The 18034-nt window shown below is 46.6% G+C and overlaps 1 protein-coding gene across 3 annotated transcripts in view; it reads left to right on the top strand.

Annotated features, from left to right (window-relative positions):
• Positions 1-18034, top strand: part of TPMT (thiopurine S-methyltransferase) — a 240762-nt gene that overhangs the window by 132288 nt on the left and 90440 nt on the right. For all 3 annotated transcript variants that reach the window (XM_063923228.1, XM_063923230.1, XM_063923229.1), the window contains exon 5: positions 16854-16906. In XM_063923228.1, coding sequence (XP_063779298.1) covers positions 16854-16906 — 53 coding nt within the window. The remainder of the gene's footprint in view (positions 1-16853; positions 16907-18034) is intronic.

Raw genomic sequence — 18034 nt, 5'->3', positions numbered from 1 at the left:
AAAGCGTTCACAGTATAAAAACCTAGTATTTGGTCAACAGATTTGATAATAGTGACAATTGTAATTGCATTTTATTTATTAATGGCAATTTGAAATGCATAAGCGAATAGTATGCCATCCAGTGCTATTTTTGAAGAAAAATAGGTTGAGTAACTGTGGGCAAGGCAAAGGTGGGCAGTCATGTGGGTAGATCTACCAAAGCGACGGGGCATCAATTGGTGCATAAACTCTTTTTCTCATACGTCCTAGAGGATGCTGGGGTCCACTTTAGTACCAAGGGGTATAGACGGTTCCGCAGCAGCCATGGGCACTTTAAGACTTTTCAAGGGTGTGAACTGGCTCCTCCCTCTATGCCCCTCCTCCAGACCTCAGTTTTAGAAATGTGCCCAGGCAGACTGGATGCACTCCAGAGAAGCTCTACTGAGTTTCTCTGAAAAGACATATGTTAGGTTTTTTATTTTCAGGGAGAACTGCTGGCAACAGTCTCCCTGCTTCGTGAGACTGAGGGGGCAGAAGTAGGAACCAATTTCCTAAAGAGTTTCATGGCTCTGCTTCTGGCTGACAGGACACCATTAGCTCCTGAATGGTACTGAACGCTAGCTGTGCCTAGATGCTCACTCCCACAGCACGCCGTCACCCCCCTTGCAGAGCCAGAATTCAGAAGATAGGTGAGTGTTAGAAGACAGATCTTCAATCAAGGTGACGGCTAAAGGTACCGCGCGGCTGGCAGGAGTGCAGCGCGCCATGCTGCCCACACAACACAGGCACTGCAGGGCGCGGAGGGGGGCGCCCTGGGCAACATTGAAACCTTGTAGAACTGGTGAAAAGGGGGCATAAGATGCCGTGGCCCGTGGCACAGCCCTACCCCTGCCAGTATAAATAATTGTGTCAGTATCTCTGAGGAGAAACGCGCCATTGCGGGGTCAGCCGGCACGCTGCTCAGTGCCGTTTTCTCTCTCTCTCCTCAGGCTGCAGAGACAACGCTGGTCCTCCTCCACTACTGAATACAAGTATCAGGGTGCAAAACAGGGGCGGGGCACAGTGAAATTGGTGCTTTACATTGTGTATTTACATTATAAAAAGCGCTGTATGTCAGTGGGCATTTTATGTTTCACAGACATTGTGTACTGGCGCTGGGTTTGTGAACTGGCTGCTCCTATCTGTGTCCTTCTGACAGATTTTACTGTGGGTCTGTCCCCTATAAGTCCCGGAGTGTCTGTGGTGTGTTTGTGCACGTGTGTTACATGTCTGAGGCAGGGAGTTCTTCCCCTGAGAGAGCCATTTTAGGGACACAGAGTTGTAATGTGGTGGCGCTGCCGGCACACCACGAGCCTGCATGGGTGAAAGAAATACGTGATAGTGTGAATCATATCAGTGGGAGATTAGATAAGTCTGAGTCTCATGCAGAAAGCGGGAGAAAATCAGTTGAAGATGTGATTTTTCAGGGTTCTGCTGTCTCATCCGCAGGCGACCCCTCTGGGTCACATAAGAGACCATTTGCAAACATTGGCCCTCATTCCGAGTTGTTCGCTCGGTATTTTTCATCGCATCGCAGTGAAAATCCGCTTAGTACGCATGCGCAATGTTCGCACTGCGACTGCGCCAAGTAACTTTACTATGAAGAAAGTAATTTTACTCACGGCTTTTTCTTCGCTCCGGCGATCGTAATGTGATTGACAGGAAATGGGTGTTACTGGGCGGAAACACGGCGTTTCAGGGGCGTGTGGCTGAAAACGCTACCGTTTCCGGAAAAAACGCAGGAGTGGCCGGGGAAACGGTGGGAGTGCCTGGGCGAACGCTGGGTGTGTTTGTGACGTCAACCAGGAACGACAAGCACTGAAATGATCGCACAGGCAGAGTAAGTCTGGAGCTACTCAGAAACTGCTAAGTAGTTAGTAATCGCAATATTGCGAATACATCGGTCGCAATTTTAAGAAGCTAAGATTCACTCCCAGTAGGCGGCGGCTTAGCGTGTGTAACTCTGCTAAATTCGCCTTGCGACCGATCAACTCGGAATGAGGGCCATTGTACATACTGATACCGACACGGACTCTGATTCTTGTGTCGACGATAGTGACTCCAGGGAGATAGATCATAAATTGGCAAAAAACATACAATATATGATTGTTGCTATTAAGGAGATTTTGGAAGTTACGGAAGCCCCTCCTGTACCTCAGGAGAAGGCTTATTTCTATAAAGAAAAGAAATGTAAGGTAACTTTCCCTCCTTCCCACGAACTAAATACTGTTTTTGAGGGAGTGTGGGTGAATCCTGAAAAGAAATTTCATATTCCCAAAAGGATTCAGATTGCTTATCCTTTTCCTTTAGAGGACAGGAAAAAATGGGAGTCACCCCCAGTGTTAGACAGTGCACTGTCCAGATTAACAAAAAAGGTGATTCTCCCTGTACCTGGGACGGCTTCACTAAAGGAGCCGGCAGACTGCAAAATGGAGACTACATTAAAATCTATTTATGTGGCCAATGGTACGCCGCTCAGGCCCACCATTGCTTGTGCGTGGGTGAGTCGTGCTATTGAAAAATGGTCAGATAACTTGTCATCAGAAATTTACACGATTGATAGAGACGAGATACTCCTAACGTTAGGTAATATCAAAGACGCTGCCGCATACATGCTGGAAGCTATGAAGGATATTGGACTCTTATGTTCAACAGCCGCTACCATGGCAGTATCAGCACGGAGGGCGTTGTGGATTCGCCAGTGGAATGCTGATGCAGATTCCAAAAGAAATATGGAGGCTCTCCCGTATAAAGGTGAGGCCTTATTTGGTGATGGGCTGGATGCGTTAGTCTCGGCGGCTACCGCAGGTATGTCGACATTCTTGCCTTATGCTCCTGCACCGGCGAAAAAGACACATCACTCTCACATGCAGTCTTTTCGGCCCAACAAATACAAAAAGGCCAAAGGTTCCCCCTTCTTTGCAGGTAGGGGAAGGGGAATAGGAAAGAAGTCTGCAGCGTCTCCAGGATCCCAGGAGCAGAAGTCAACCCCTACTTCTGCCAAATCTGCAGCATGACACTGGGGCTCCCTTGCGGGAGTCCGCTCGGGTGGGGGCACGTCTGAAGCTTTTCAGTCAAAGTTGAATTCAATCTGGCCTGGACCCATGGGTCTTACAAATAGTGTCCCATGGGTACAGACTGGAGTTTCAAGACGTCCCCCCATGCCAATTTTTCAAATCGACCATGCCAGCTTCTCTTCCAGAAAGAGAGGCAGTAACAACGGCAATTCAAAAATTATGTCAGGATCAGGTCATAGTTCTGGTACCCTTGTCACAACAAGGAGAAGGTTTTTATTCAAGCCTCTTTGTAGTTCCGAAGCCGGACGGCTCGGTCAGACCGATTTTAAATCTGAAAAATCTGAATCTCTACTTGAAAAGGTTCAAGTTCAAGATGGAATCCCTGAGGGCAGTGATTTCCAGTCTGGAGAAGGGGGACTTCATGGTGTCAGTAGACATAAAGGATGCTTACTTGCATGTTCCCATTTATCCTCCTCACCAAGCTTATCTGAGATTCACGGTACAGGATTGCCATTACCAGTTCCAGACGTTGCCATTCGGTCTCTCCACGGCACCGAGGGTATTCACCAAGGTGATGGCGGAGATGATGGTCCTCCTTCGTCAAAAAGGAGTCAATATAATTCCTTATCTGGACGATCTCCTGATAAAAGCGAGATCCAGGGAACAGTTGGATCATGAATTTTCCAAAGTCGCAGTTGGAACCAACAACAAGATTGTCCTTTCTGGGGATGATGCTGGACACAGAAGTACAAAGATTATTTCTTCGGGTGGAAAAGGCACTGGAAATCCAGAAAATGGTCAAACAAATATTGAAACCAACAAGCGTGTCGATCCATCAATGCATTCGGTTGTTGGGAAAAATGGTAGCAGACTACGAGGCCATACAGTTTGGCCGATTTCATGCCAGAGTATTCCAGTGAGACCTGTTGGACAAGTGGTCCGGATCCCAACTACACATGCACCAGAAGATAATCCTGTCATCCAAAGCCAGGATTTCGCTCCTGTGGTGGCTACACAGTTCTCACCTACTAGAGGGATGCAGGTTCGGGATTCAGAACTGGGTCCTGGTAACCACGGATGCAAGTCTCCGAGGCTGGGGAGCTGTCACTCAGGAGGAAAGCTTCCAAGGAAAATGGTCAAGTCAGGAAGCCTGCCTTCACATAAACGTTCTGGAATTGAGAGCCATTTACAACGGCCTTCTACAAGCGGTACATCTTCTTCAAGATCATCCCGTGCAGATCCAGTCGGACAATGTAACAGCAGTCGCGTACATAAACAGGCAAGCCGGAACAAAAAGCAGAGCAGCAATGGCAGAGGTGACAAGGATTCTCCTCTGGGCATAAAGGCATGTAAGAGCTCTGTCAGCGATTTTCATTCTGGGAGTGGACAACTGGGAAGCAGACTTCCTCAGCAGACACGATCTCCATCCAGGAGAGTGGGGCCTCCACCAAGAAGTCTTCGCAGAGGTGACAAGTCTTTGGGGAGTTCCTCAAGTAGACATGATGGCATCTCGTCTAAACAAGAAACTTCAGAGATATGGGGGGTCATTCCGAGTTGTTCGCTCGTTGCCGATTTTCGCTATGCTGCGATTTGTTGCAAACTGCGCATGCGCAAGGCACGCGGGGCGCATGCGATTAGTTATTTAATTAAAAACTTAGCAGATTTGCTGCGGAGTCTGCGGCGCTTTTCAGTCGCACTGCTGTTCGGTAAATGATTGACAGGAAAGGGGCTTTTCTGGGTGGTAACTCAGCATTTTCCCAACGTTTGCAAAAAAACGCAGGCGTGTCAGGGAAAAACGCGGGAGTGGCTGGAGAAACGGGGGAGTGGCTGGCCGAACGCAGGGCGTGTTTGTGACGTCAAACCAGGAACTAAACGGACTGAGCTGATCGCAATATGTGAGTAGGTCCGAAGCTACTCAGAAACTGCAAATAATTATTTATTAGCAGTTCTGCTAATCTTTCGTTCGCTATTCTGCTAAGCTAAGATACACTCTCATAGGGCGGCGGCCTAGCATGTGCAATGCTGCTAAAAGCAGCTAGCGAGCGAACAACTCGGAATGAGGGCCATTGTTCCAGGTCGAGAGACCCTCAAGCAATAGCAGTAGATGCACTGGTGACCCAGTGGGTGTTTCGGTCGGTGTATGTTTTCCCTCCACTTCCGCTGATTCCAAAAGTTCTCAAAATAATAAGAAGAACAAGAGTTCGGGCAATCTTTATTGCCCCAGACTGGCCAAGGAGGGCTTGGTATCCAGATCTTCAGCAGTTGCTCATAGAAGATCCTCGGCCTCTTCCTCCTCGCGAGGACCTGCTGCAGCAGGGGCCGTGCGTGTACCAAGACTTACCGCGGCTACGTTTTACAGCATGGCTGTTGAGCGTCGTATCCTAGCCCGAAAGGGTATTCCCAAGGAAGTCATCCCCACTCTTATTCAGGCCAGGAAAGGAGTAACGTCTAAACATTACCACCATATTTGGAGAAAATATGTGTCTTGGTGTGAATCCAAGAAGGCTCCTACGGAAGAGTTTGAGTTGGGACGTTTTCTCCATTTTATGCAGGCTGGTGTGGATGTGGGCCTTAGATTGGGGTCAATCAAGGTCCAGATTTCGTCCTTATCCGTTTTCTTTCAAAAACAATTGGCCTCCTTCCCAGAAGTTCAGACCTTCGTGAAAGGAGTTCTGCACATCCAGCCTCCATTTGTGCCTCCAGTGGCACCATGGGACCTTAATGTGGTGTTGCAGTTCCTTCAATCGGATTGGTTTGAACCTCTGCAGGAGATAGAATTGAAGTTTCTCACTTGGAAAGTGGTGATGCTTTTGGCCTTGGCATCCGCAAGGCGGGTGTCTGAGTTGGGGGCTTAGTCTCACAAGAGCCCTTACCTGATCTTCCATGAAGATAGGGCAGAGTTGAGAACTCGCCAACATTTTCTTCCAAAGGTGGTTTCGTCTTTCCACATAAAACAACCTATTGTGGTGCCAGTGGCTACTGACACTTTCACTGAGTCAAAGTCTCTGGATGTGGTTAGAACTTTGAAGATTTATGTCACAAGAACAGCTCGGATACGGAAAACAGAGGCTCTGTTTGTCCTATATGCTCCCAATAAGATTGGGTGTCCTGCTTCTAAGCAGACTATTGCACGCTGGATCAGAGGGACGATTCAACACACTCATTCCATGGCAGGATTGCCGATACCGAAGTCGGTGAAGGCCATTCTACTAGGAAGGTGGGCTCATCCTGGGCGGCTTTACAACTTTGTAGAGTGGCTACTTGGTCAGGGTCAAACACATTTGCTAAATTTTATAAGTTTGACACTTTGGCAGATGAGGACCTCCAGTTTGGTCAATCGGTGCTGCAGGGTTATCCGCACTCTCTCGCCCGTACTGGAGCTTTGGTATAACCCCATGGTACTGAAGTGGACCCCAGTATCCTCTAGGACGTATGAGAAAACAGGATTTTAATACCTACCGGTAAATCCTTTTCTCCTAGTCTGTAGAGGATGCTGGGCACCCGTCCCAGTGCGTACTTTACCTGCAGTTTGTTCATTTTAGTTACACAAGTTGTGTTACGTTTGTTTTTCAGCATGTTGCTGCAAATGGTTCATGCCTGTTGGCGTGTGTTATGTTGAATGCCATGTTGTTGTGTGAGCTGGTATGAATCTCACCATTGGTATAAAAGTAAATCCTTTCCTCGAAATGTCCGTCTCCCTGGGCACAGTTCCTATAACTGAGGTCTGGAGGAGGGCCAGTACACACCCTTGAAAAGTCTTAAAGTACCCATGGCTCCTTCGGAACCGTCTATATCCCATGGTACTGAAGTGGACCCCAGCATCCTCTACGGACTAGGAGAAAAGGATTTACCGGTAGGTATTAAAATCCTGTTTTCTCTAGCATTCATAAGGGATATTGGGAAATCTAGTACGATGGGGTATAGACGGGGTCCAAAGGAGCCAGTGCACTTTAAATTTCTTCAGCTAGGTGTGCTAGCTCCTCCCCTCTATGCCCCCTCCCACAGGCAGTTTAGAAAAAAGTGCCAGCAGGAGAGGATGCACATCTCTGCAGCTCCAAAGAGTTTTCTTCATTTTCTTTTAAACTTTTATTACTTTCGGTATGCTGTCTGGGCAACAGCATACCTGCACCGTGGGAGTTAGGATGGTGGGGTCACCGGCCTTATGAGGTGCAGAGCCGCTTCCCCGCTGCAGGACCACTGTCCTGAGGGGTTGTTGTTCAGCGGGGCAATACACCTTGGCTGCACAGCCGCAGCACACCGCACACTCCTAACGCTGCCTGAAGGTGACATCGGTGGTGAGTACACACCGGGGGCCCCGCTAGGGGGGGCCCCCGGTTCAAAGTGCGGCTGACCACAGGTGCGACGTACGGGACCCTCCCGGGGGCTCCTGCTAAGATCCTCCGTGTAGAACTGGCACAACAGGGCTTAACTAGTACTTGTGTGATGTTTTAAGCTTAAAAAGGAGACTTTTGCCAGTATAATATGTATAGTGGCTCCGGTGCCATTGGAGGGGGCGGAGCTACCTCAGAGCGGGACCTGAGGCATTTTGGCGCCTTCCTCTGCTTACTGACTCCTCAACCACCCTGGATATTTGGTACAGGGTGTAGCAAAAGGGAAGAGTCACTTGTGTACACTATCTGGCTCCTATTTAGGACTGAATTTGTTAGCGTTTACTGTGTTTTAGGAAGCACACAGCCTCACTGGGGCTGTGCAGCTCAGGGTGTGCTGGTGTCCTCTCTCTGTGTCTCCTCTCACATACTGTAGGGCAGGCTTGCATTATAACTGTCTGTGTGTATGTGTATGTTATTGTGCTAACTGTAAATTATGGGTAAACACAAGCTGTGTAGTGTATGTCACACTAGATTCTCTCCATTATCTACTGACTCTGTTTCCTGTGAACAATGTAGTCAATCTTCACAAATCAGTGAAGGGGCTGGGGAGAGGGTCCAGAGCCTCACTGGTTAGGGTCTCTTAAGACTATGATGTCAGATACGTCATCCCAGCTCACTGCTAATGTGCAGAAAACTCAGCTACTACAACAAGCTGTTGCAGACTTAGCTGCCAGGGCTGATGCGCAGCCCCCCCCTTCTCTCATGCAGGTCCTCAGAAGCGTGTTTTTTTTTTTAAATTGCGTATTCTTTATTGAAAATTTCAGTACAAAAAAGAAAACAATAACAAAACAATACAATACAGACATTGAACAGAAACAATTACATGACATCATCCGCCGCTCAGTTATACAACCAATTTAGCCCACATATATTAGTGACCAGAACAACCTTGCAATTTAAATTCGTATAATAAGAAACATATATGCAGCACTTGTCCATTCGACCCAGCACTGGCACTGCAAGTTATCGTAGACCAATATACCTATGTGTGTATATACGTGCCCACCTTTGCGAAGGGGAGGCGGTCAAGATCCCGCTGGACGGGATCCCGGCGGTCGAAATACCGTCGCCGGAATCCCCACCAGCACAATCCCGGCATATTCTCCCTCCGTGGGTGTCCACGACACCCATAGAGGGAGAATATAATAGTGTGCCGAGCGTAGCGAGGCACCGTGCCCGCAGCGTGGCGAGCCCGCAAGGGGCCGCATTCCGCTCACCACCCCTGTCGGGATTATGTGGTCGGGATTCCGGCATCGGTATTTCGACCGCCGGGATCCCGTCCAGCGGGATTTAGTACTGATCCCCTGCGAAGGTATATAGTAGACCATATGTAGTAGTAAAAAAAAAAGGGGGGGGGGTAGAGGATATCAAAATAAATATTGATATACCGCAATGTGCTGATATACCGCAATGTACCCCACACGTAGAAAGTACACACATATGTAGCTACGCCGTTGTCGCAGCTCACATCTCCCCTCCCAACCCTGATTCGCACCATCTATCCCATTTAGCATGAAATTTATGCAGAGCATTTTGTTTTCTAAACATGTTTCTCATGCCGGACCACGATATCCACCAAAGCTCTCCATTTGTGTATCACTGGGGGAGTATTTGTACACCATACTCGCGCTACAATGACCTTGGCCAATGTAGTGAGGCACAAGACATACCGGTATAGCACTAAATAATTTGTCTCCTCTAGATCTAAGCCAAACAAACACATTCTAGTACTAAAGCCAGGCAGAGAAAGATCCATCTGCAAAACATCTCTCCATACCGCCTCCCAAAAGCATAGTACCAATGGTCAATCCCACAATACGTGCCAAAATCCAGCATTTTCCACTTGACACAGGTGTATGATATATTCTGTGTAGGATATAGAAATATATTTGCTGATAACGAACACAAGGAGTAGTATACCTAAGGGATCCTAAAATCTGAATCCAATGCTTGTTAGTTAATGGGCCTATGTCCATTTCCCATTCAATTTCAGAGGAGCGAGATGATTCGGAAACAAATTATTATTGATCTGGGCATAGAGACTGGACACATGGCCTCTAGAACCTAAATTCAATAACATTGATTTAACGGGTGAAGGCGATAGCACAGGGTCAGTGCGTGGAAACTGAGTTTGAATCGCATGTCTTGTTTGTAAATACCTGTATCGAAAAAAGGCACTATGAGGAATATTGAACTCACTCTGTAGTTGATTAAGCGGGTAATTCTGAGTTGATCGCAGCAGCAAGTTTGTTAGCAATTGGGCAAAACCATGTGCACTGCAGGGGGGGGCAGATATAACATTTGCAGAGAGAGTTAGATTTGGGAGGGTTATTTTGTTTCTGTGCAGAGTAAATACTGGCTGCTTTATTTTTACACTGCAATTTAGATTTCAGTTTGAATACACCCCACCCAAATCTAACTCTCTCTGCACATGTTATATCTGCCGCACCTGCAGTGCACATGGGCCCTCATTCCGAGTTGTTCGCTCGCAAGGCGATTATAGCAGAGTTACACACGCTAAGCCGCCGCCTACTGGGAGTGAATCTAAACATCTTAAATGTGCGACCGATGTATTCGCAATATTGCGATCAAAACCGAGTTAGCAGTTTCTGAGTAACTCCAGACTTACTCTGCCTGTGCGATCAATTCAGTGCTTTTCGGTCCCGGCTGACGTCATAAACACACCCAGCGTTCGCCCAAGCACTCCCACCGTTTCTCCAGACACGCCTGCGTTTTTTCCGGAAACGGTAGCGTTTCCAGCCACACGCCCCTAAAACGCCGTACATCCGCCCAGTAACACCCATTTCCTGTCAATCACAATGCGTTCTCCGGAGCGACTAAAAAGCCGTGAGTAAAATTACTTTCTTCTTAGTAAAGTTACTTGACGCATGCGCAGTGCGAACATTACGCATGCGCACTAAGAGAATTCTCACTGCGATGCGATGAAAAATACCGAGCGAACAACTCGGAATGAGGGCCATGGTTTTTCCCAACTGCTAACAAATTTGCTGCTACGATCAACTCAGAATTAGGCCCTAAATGATTTAAACATTTCTTCACTGTATAATTGACCTAGAGTAGTAACGCCTTTCAGCAGCCATATATTGGGGGTAATTCCAAGTTGATCGCAGCAGGAATTTTGTTACCAGTTAGGCAAAACCATGTGCACTGCAGGGGAGCAATATGTTGGGATACATAATCTCCCGCCTGCGGCATAATCCAGACACCTAGATATTTAAAACGCATTGTCCACTGCAAAGGGCAATCCGTATAATCATCCACAGGAATATGTCCCGAAATAGGGAATATATTGGATTTGTCCCTGTTAATAAGTAGATCTGAATAAGAACCAAATTTCTTAACTAACTGTAACATGGCCTGCAGAGAATCCTCCAAGTCTTGTAGAAACAACATCATGTCATACACGTACAGCGCTACCACATCTATACCCTCTCCAACTTAAATGCCACATACATCCAGTGCCGCACGAGGAAGACAGGTAAGCGGCTCTATGGCTATAGCAAAAATGGCCGGAGACAAGGGACACCCCTGTCGAGTCCCCCTTGCCAGTGGAAAAGGAGATGAAGTAAAACCGTTAGCAGACACTCTTGCCGCTGGGGAAAAATATAGCAGTTGGATTAATTTGATAAATCGTGGCCCGAAAGCTAATTTCCGAAGCACACCCCAAAGATAACCCCACTCCACTGAGTCAAAGGCCTTGGCTGCGTCTAGTGACACCACTACCTCGGACCCAACCACATCAGTTCTCTGTAAGTGATAAAATAATCTACGTAAGGTTTGAGCCGTGGACTTCCCTGGCATGAATCCCGTCTGATCGGGGTGAATAATTAGATTGATAACCAAATTCAATCTAAGTGCTATAATTTTAGCCAATACTTTAATATCTCTGGACAAAAGCGAAATGGGCCGATATGACTCTGGCAGAGTGGGGTCCTTCCCGGGTTTAGCTAACACAATAATAATTGCTTCACACATAGAAGGAGAAATGGATCCCAGCTCGTAAAAAGTCAAGCACATCTAACAAATAAGGAACAAAAAAATCCTTACATTTTCTGTACACCTCCACAGGAATTCCATCCCATCCAGGAGCTTTAGAGGCTGGAAATGAGATAATTGCCGCCTCAACCTCCTCCAATGTAAACGGAGCATCAAGGATTTCAATAGCGTCCTGGGGCAGTTGCGGCAATGCAACCTGGTCCAAATAATTCTGCAGTTGTTCATTTGTATATGCGACCTTGGAGGTGTACAGACAAGAGTAGTAACTACGAAACTCTTCTACAATCTCCTCCCCAGGATAGCATAACTGTCCTTGTGAATTTTGTATACTTTGGACTATATTGGCAGTAGACTCATCCCTCACTAGATATGCCAAATATCTACCTCCTATTTCAGCCTGGAAATAGTGCTCATGTTTAGAAAATAGCAACCTACGCCTGGGTTTTTCAAAAAGATATTCCGTCCACTCCCTCTGTGCATCCAGCCATGGCCCTCTTTCAATACATGAATGAGAGAGAATAAACTGGGCCTCCAGCTGCTGACATACCCGTTCAAGGCGAGATTCCTCTTGTCTATGAAACAATTTGATCTCAGAAATGCATTTAATAAAGGAGCCTCTAATATAAGCCTTAAAAGTATCATGTCTAATGAAGAGGTCTGGATGCGAAAAGTTATCGGACTGAACCCCCCTCCAATCAGCAAGTAAGTCTAAGCCAGTAGGCATTAAGGTCAGCCAAAAAGGATTAAGTTTCCAGAATCTGGTCCCCTTGGCCTGAAGCATATTTAATGTAAGTAGCACAGGAGAGTGATCTGAAATTCCTCTAGACAAATAGGCTATATCCGCTACATCCGAAGACAATTCTAGGGAGATTAAAACCAAATCTATTCATGACATAGTATGGAAAGAAGTGGAATAACAGGAATATTGAGCAACAGAGGGATTGCGATATCTCCATATATCCACCCACCCCAACTCTGCGACTAGCCGTGCAAATGGGGTTGGAGAAGGAGGATGAAAAGCAGGCACAACAGAACCCTTCCAGCGATCTAAGTAGTGGTCCATCACATTATTGAAATCCCCCATACAAATTACTGGTGTAGCTGGAGACTGAGCAATAAATGTAGCTGCCTGACGGAGCACTTCGTTATTATACGGAGGAGGGATATACATAGCTAGTATATGAAATGTGATTCCATTGACAGCTGCACGAAGAAAGATGTACCTGCCATGGCTATCAATTTGACTGGACTCTAATTGAAACTGAATAGATTTTTTAATAAGGATAGAGACACCCCTAGAATTATGTAAAAACGTGGAATTATACATGTGCCTTACCCAAGGTCTTTAAGAGCAAGACCCTATTGCCTGCTAAATAGTGGTAAACACACTATATCTGCACGATATTTTTTGATCTGCGATAAAACTAACGACCTCTTAACCGTATCATTTATACCACGAACATTCCAGGCAAGCAGGTGAAGCCCCCCCATCAACAGCAGCCATAGAGAATCAAGAGACAGAGATAGCTAACAGGATGAAAAAAAGAAAGAGAAGAGGAGCGCCACAACAACTGGCACAGGACACCGTGGCCTGCATAACCACGCACATAGGACACGCCACAGAACACCATCAGCATCTTAACATAAAATAGTACTATACCATTCACAATACCAGCTCTCACCACATAGGTGGGCAGACATAAACAGATTTCAGTAGTGGCGATGACATAAGAAAAAAAACAAACTAACCCTTTCCCTAACCCACCCCGTATAACCTACAAAACCTGAGGCATAACTGATACCCATACCAAAACAATTACAACAAAGTTATATTAAATCAAACAACAAAACAAATTGCTAGGGTGTACAGAAAAAGTCCCTACTGCTATATCCAGCATAAAACTCCCTAGCTAATTCGAATATTTGTTTCCCTGGTGAACCAAGTGTACAAATTCACATATACCTATACATACCCCAAAAGCAATATGCACATACATGTACGCCTGCATATATAGAAAACGATCATAAAACCTATAACATAATGCACAGTGCAGATATGACGTAAAAAATGCAGTCGAAAAATATATTGAAACATACTGAACAGTTAAGTCATATTTGCCAAGTTTGCAACAAGTAGCCCTCAATGCGGAGCTCGAGGCTGCCTCTCAAGCCAGTCTTCCGCATCACGCGGATTGGTAAAGAAATGAGTATTGTTGTCATGGACGACCCGCAGTCTGGCCGGAAACAACATTGAGTACTGAACTTTGCGGTCCCGCAATTTACTCTTGACTTGCATAAATTGAGCATGAGATTTTTGTATATCTAGAGCGAAATCCAGAAATTCAGATATAGAATTATTTTCAAACTGGAGGGGACCGTCAGTACGTGCCAAGCGGAGAACAGTGTCTCTGTCCGGGCAGGGGCTCCAGGCGGAGGAGGCTGTGGAGGAAATTGTTTTGCGGCACTGGATGCACGTCCGTGCTTCCCCATAGTTGTATATACAGAACAGGATATAACTGTTTTTCAAAAGTGCAGCCGCACCAATATAACAGGAGAGCGTCCGTAGTTCCCAAAACACTGCAGTACTGATATACGAGAACAGGAGGAAGGGCAAAACTTTGGAGAATCAGCAGTACCGATATAATATAACAGGAGAGCGTCTGTAATATCCAAAAGAAAGCAGCACAAATATAATATAACAGGAGAGCGTCTGTATTAACCAGAATGCGGCAACACTAATGAAATATAAGAGGAGCACCTGTAACTGAAGTCTACAGCCGTGTCCTTAGGCTGGGATACTGTAGTAATGCAGCCTCCAGGCTGTGTGTATGTAGATGGTGTGCAAGCCCCATACAAGATGGCCACAGGAGGCTAACTCCACTAAGCTATTTAAAGGATAGTTAAGCTCGGGTTCGGAAAATGGATTCCTTTTCGTGCTCTATGATGCACAGAAGAAGGGTTGCCCTGCCTCAAAGCAGTTCATTGCTCATTGTATTAGGCTTACTATCTAACAGGCCTATGTGTCGGCAGCCTTACCTGTTCCTAAGTCTCTGAAGGCCCAATCTACTAGATCAGTGGGCTCTTCCTGGACGGCTGCCTGTGGAGTCTCGGCCTTGCAACTATGCCGAGCTGCTACCTGGTTGATGAAGAACACCTTTGTGAAGTTCTACAAGTTTGATACCCTGGCCAAAGAGGATACCCAGTTTGGGCAGGCGGTGCTGCAGCAGTCTCCACGCGTTCCCGTACGTTCTGGAAGCTTTGGGACGCCCCCATGGTACTAGATTTCCCATTATCACTTATGGATGCTAGAGAAAATAGGATTTTAATACCTACCTGTAAATCCTTTTCTCGTAGTCCATAAGGGATATTGGGCACCCGCCTCAGTGACTATTCTGCAGGTTCTTGTTATGTGGTTACCTGTTCAGCTGTTGCTGTTGTTGTTACCAGAGCCGTTGCTGGTTGTTATATGTTAGTGGTGTGCTGGTGTGTAAATCTCATTACCCTTTGTTATCTTGTTCCTTGTCTCATATATGTCCTTTCTCCTTCAGGCACGTTTTTACCTATAACTGCCTGTGGGAGGGGGCATAGAGGGGAGTGGCCAGCACAGCCAGTTGAAGAAATTTAAAGACACTGTCTCCTTTGGACCCCGTCTATACCCCATCGTACTAGATTTCCCAATATCCCTTATGGACTACGAGAAAAGGATTTACCGGTAGGTATTAAAATCCTATTTAAAAAAAAAAAACCCTAATGCTGCCAGCAGTGACAGATACACAATTCTACCAGCATCGCCCTATACACAGAATGTCCCCGGCGGCGCCAGAAACACATTGCCCCTGACAGCGTCAGATACACAATGCTCCCAGCAGCGCCAGGTCCGCGATCTCTGATTGGATGGTGGCCGAACAACATTTAAAATGGCCACCGGAGACGGAGACACAGTGAGGGGCAGGAGAGACACGCACTGCACTCTCCTCCCCTCAGACACGGGAAGCGGCTGCGGTAGCAGCGACAGCAGGGCAGGTCGCAGACATTCCGGAACGCCGTTCTCGATGATTTTAGAAATGACCTTCAGGAACAGCGTTCCGGACCAAAATTAGCCCTGATGCCATCACTTTAGTATTAATTTTCCAGACAAACAGAAAAGGAAACCTATGAGACTTTAAAATAATTTTGTTGAAAGAGGAGTGCTCAACTGTGCGAACTCCAGTCTTACTGTTCTTCAGGGAAGCTTCATGCGCTATCCCAGAATAGCCACCAAGATCTCTTGGGGACTGTGTGAGATTGTTTAGAGTGACATGGTGCAAGACAGAAGTCTTAGCTCCTTTGAGAGACCTGGTATAAAGCTATTTCAACATCCCTGCACCGTTACCCATTTGCAGCGTACACTCACCAGCTGATGAGCTGTATAAAACCCCACTCGGCTCCATCACCAGTGTACACGTAACAGTGAGTACAGCTGTACCTGCTATCTATTAATAAACTAACACCACTGGTTAAATAACTGAGCTGTTCATAGTTTGAGTCATCCACTGGTGTGTACTTACATAACGCTGCAATATCACACCTGCACACACATCATTTCCAACAGGTTTAACATGAATAATTTTTCTGATTACTGTATAATATTTTAGCATTATGGGGCCAATTCAGTAAGGTTAGCAAATTCTGCTAATCAGCAGAATTTGCTAACCATTAGCACGCATGCTGGGGGCCGCCCACCATGCTGACTGGTGCCTCGCCCCCCCCTGCTTCAAGCAGAAATTGCGAACAGCACGCAATTTCTGCTTGTTAGCAGAAATTAAGGATCACTCCTGCCGGAGCTGCTTAGCTGCAGCCACAGGAGTCCCGGCGCCATTTTTGTTGTCGCTGCGTGTGATTTCACGCAGCCGCTGCGGCCGCACCCCCGACACGCCCCCGTTCACGCGTACCAGCCCACCGTTTGGGCTGGCACGCCCCCGCAACGCTCCTTTTCCACCCAGAAAACGGAGCATTGCCGCCCCGCGACCGCCTCTGCCTGATTGACAGGCAGAGGCAATCGTAATTTCTGCGCCCGCGGCCCCTCAGCAAAAATTCCGTACGAATCGCTACTTGCGAATCATACTGAATTTGCCCCTATATTCTCTTTAGACAGCTTTGCCTCTGTTTCCAGACATGCAGTATGAAAAACGTATACCAGTACATTACTGTTTATTTAAAAAATGAATAGAATTAATGGAGTCAGGTAAATATCCGTGTCTGCTGTTTACTTAGTGTCACACATATAAAACAAATACACACAACTGAAATCCTCCTACCCCATCACTCTCCATCACCCACTGCTACCAATGTGAATGTAGTTGTCCTTTACATATCATCGTAGTTCAGAAACTTTACAATGATTTTTGTTTTGTCGCTTGTTTGATTTCAGAGTACATCTGGAAACATTTGTCTCTACTGCTGTAATATCTATCTCCTATCTGAGTGAGTATGAAATGATTTGCGCACTGTCAGAACACTGGGGCAGATGTATTAACCTGGAGAAGGCATATGGAAGTGATAAACCAATGATAAGTACAAAGTGATAAACACACCAGCCAATCAGCTCCAATATGCAAATTGACAGGAGCTGACTGGCTGGTGCGTTTATCAGCTTGCACTTATCACTGATGTATCACTTCTACCTGTCACGCACAGTTATTAATACTTAGAAAAACAGTAACGTGGGCCACACAAGGCCTTAGGTCAGGCTTTTTCAACCAGTGTGCCGTGGAGCCAGAGCAGCTTCCTGCACCTTCAGAGTGACCTGTTGGCCCGGGCTCTTCTTAGAGGATCAGTCATGCTCCGGCCGTGACCTATGCCTTGAAGACGCGGCGGTGTGATATCATAGGTCACGGCCGCTGCGTCTCACCACCCGCCTGCATACACATATTCCAGTTCCCGCCTGCATACACAGCTTTGCTTGCCCACCCATATCCACACCTGCCCGACCACCAACTGCTCAGTATTCACAGCACTGCACTATGAACAACCCCCAACACTGAGGGACAGGGAGGAGGAAAGCTGACCAGTATGTGCTAATATTTGTTATGTTATTTCTCCTTTGGGGAGCAAAAGGATTTATGGATTTATGGGCGGAACAATGTAAATAATTCATGTGGGGAGCAATAGGATTTATGTGGGGAGCAATGTTATTGTTTTTTCTGTGTAAGCCATTGTATGTGTGGATTTTTTTTTTTTACTGTGAGGGCCAATGTGCATTTTTTTGTTTTTTTTTCTGTGGGGAACTGATGGTGTGCCTTGGCAATTTTAAAAATAAGATTTTAAACCTACCGGTAAATCTATTTCTCCTAGTCCGTAGAGGATGCTGGGGACTCCGTAAGGACCATGGGGTATAGACGGGCTCCGCAGGAGATAGGGCACCTAAAAAGAACTTTGACTATGGGTGTGCACTGGCTCCTCCCTCTATGCCCCTCCTCCAGACCTCAGTTAGAGAACTGTGCCCAGAGGAGATGGACAATACAACGCAGGATTTAGCAATCCAAGGGCAAGATTCATACCAGCCCACACCAATCATACCATGTAACTTGGAACATACATAACCAGTTAACA

The sequence above is a fragment of the Pseudophryne corroboree genome, chromosome 5, assembly GCF_028390025.1.
Source record: "Pseudophryne corroboree isolate aPseCor3 chromosome 5, aPseCor3.hap2, whole genome shotgun sequence".
Lineage (NCBI taxonomy): Eukaryota > Metazoa > Chordata > Amphibia > Anura > Myobatrachidae > Pseudophryne > Pseudophryne corroboree.
The sequence above is the reverse complement of the archived record's forward strand: the minus strand, read 5'-3'. Positions and strand labels throughout refer to the sequence as shown.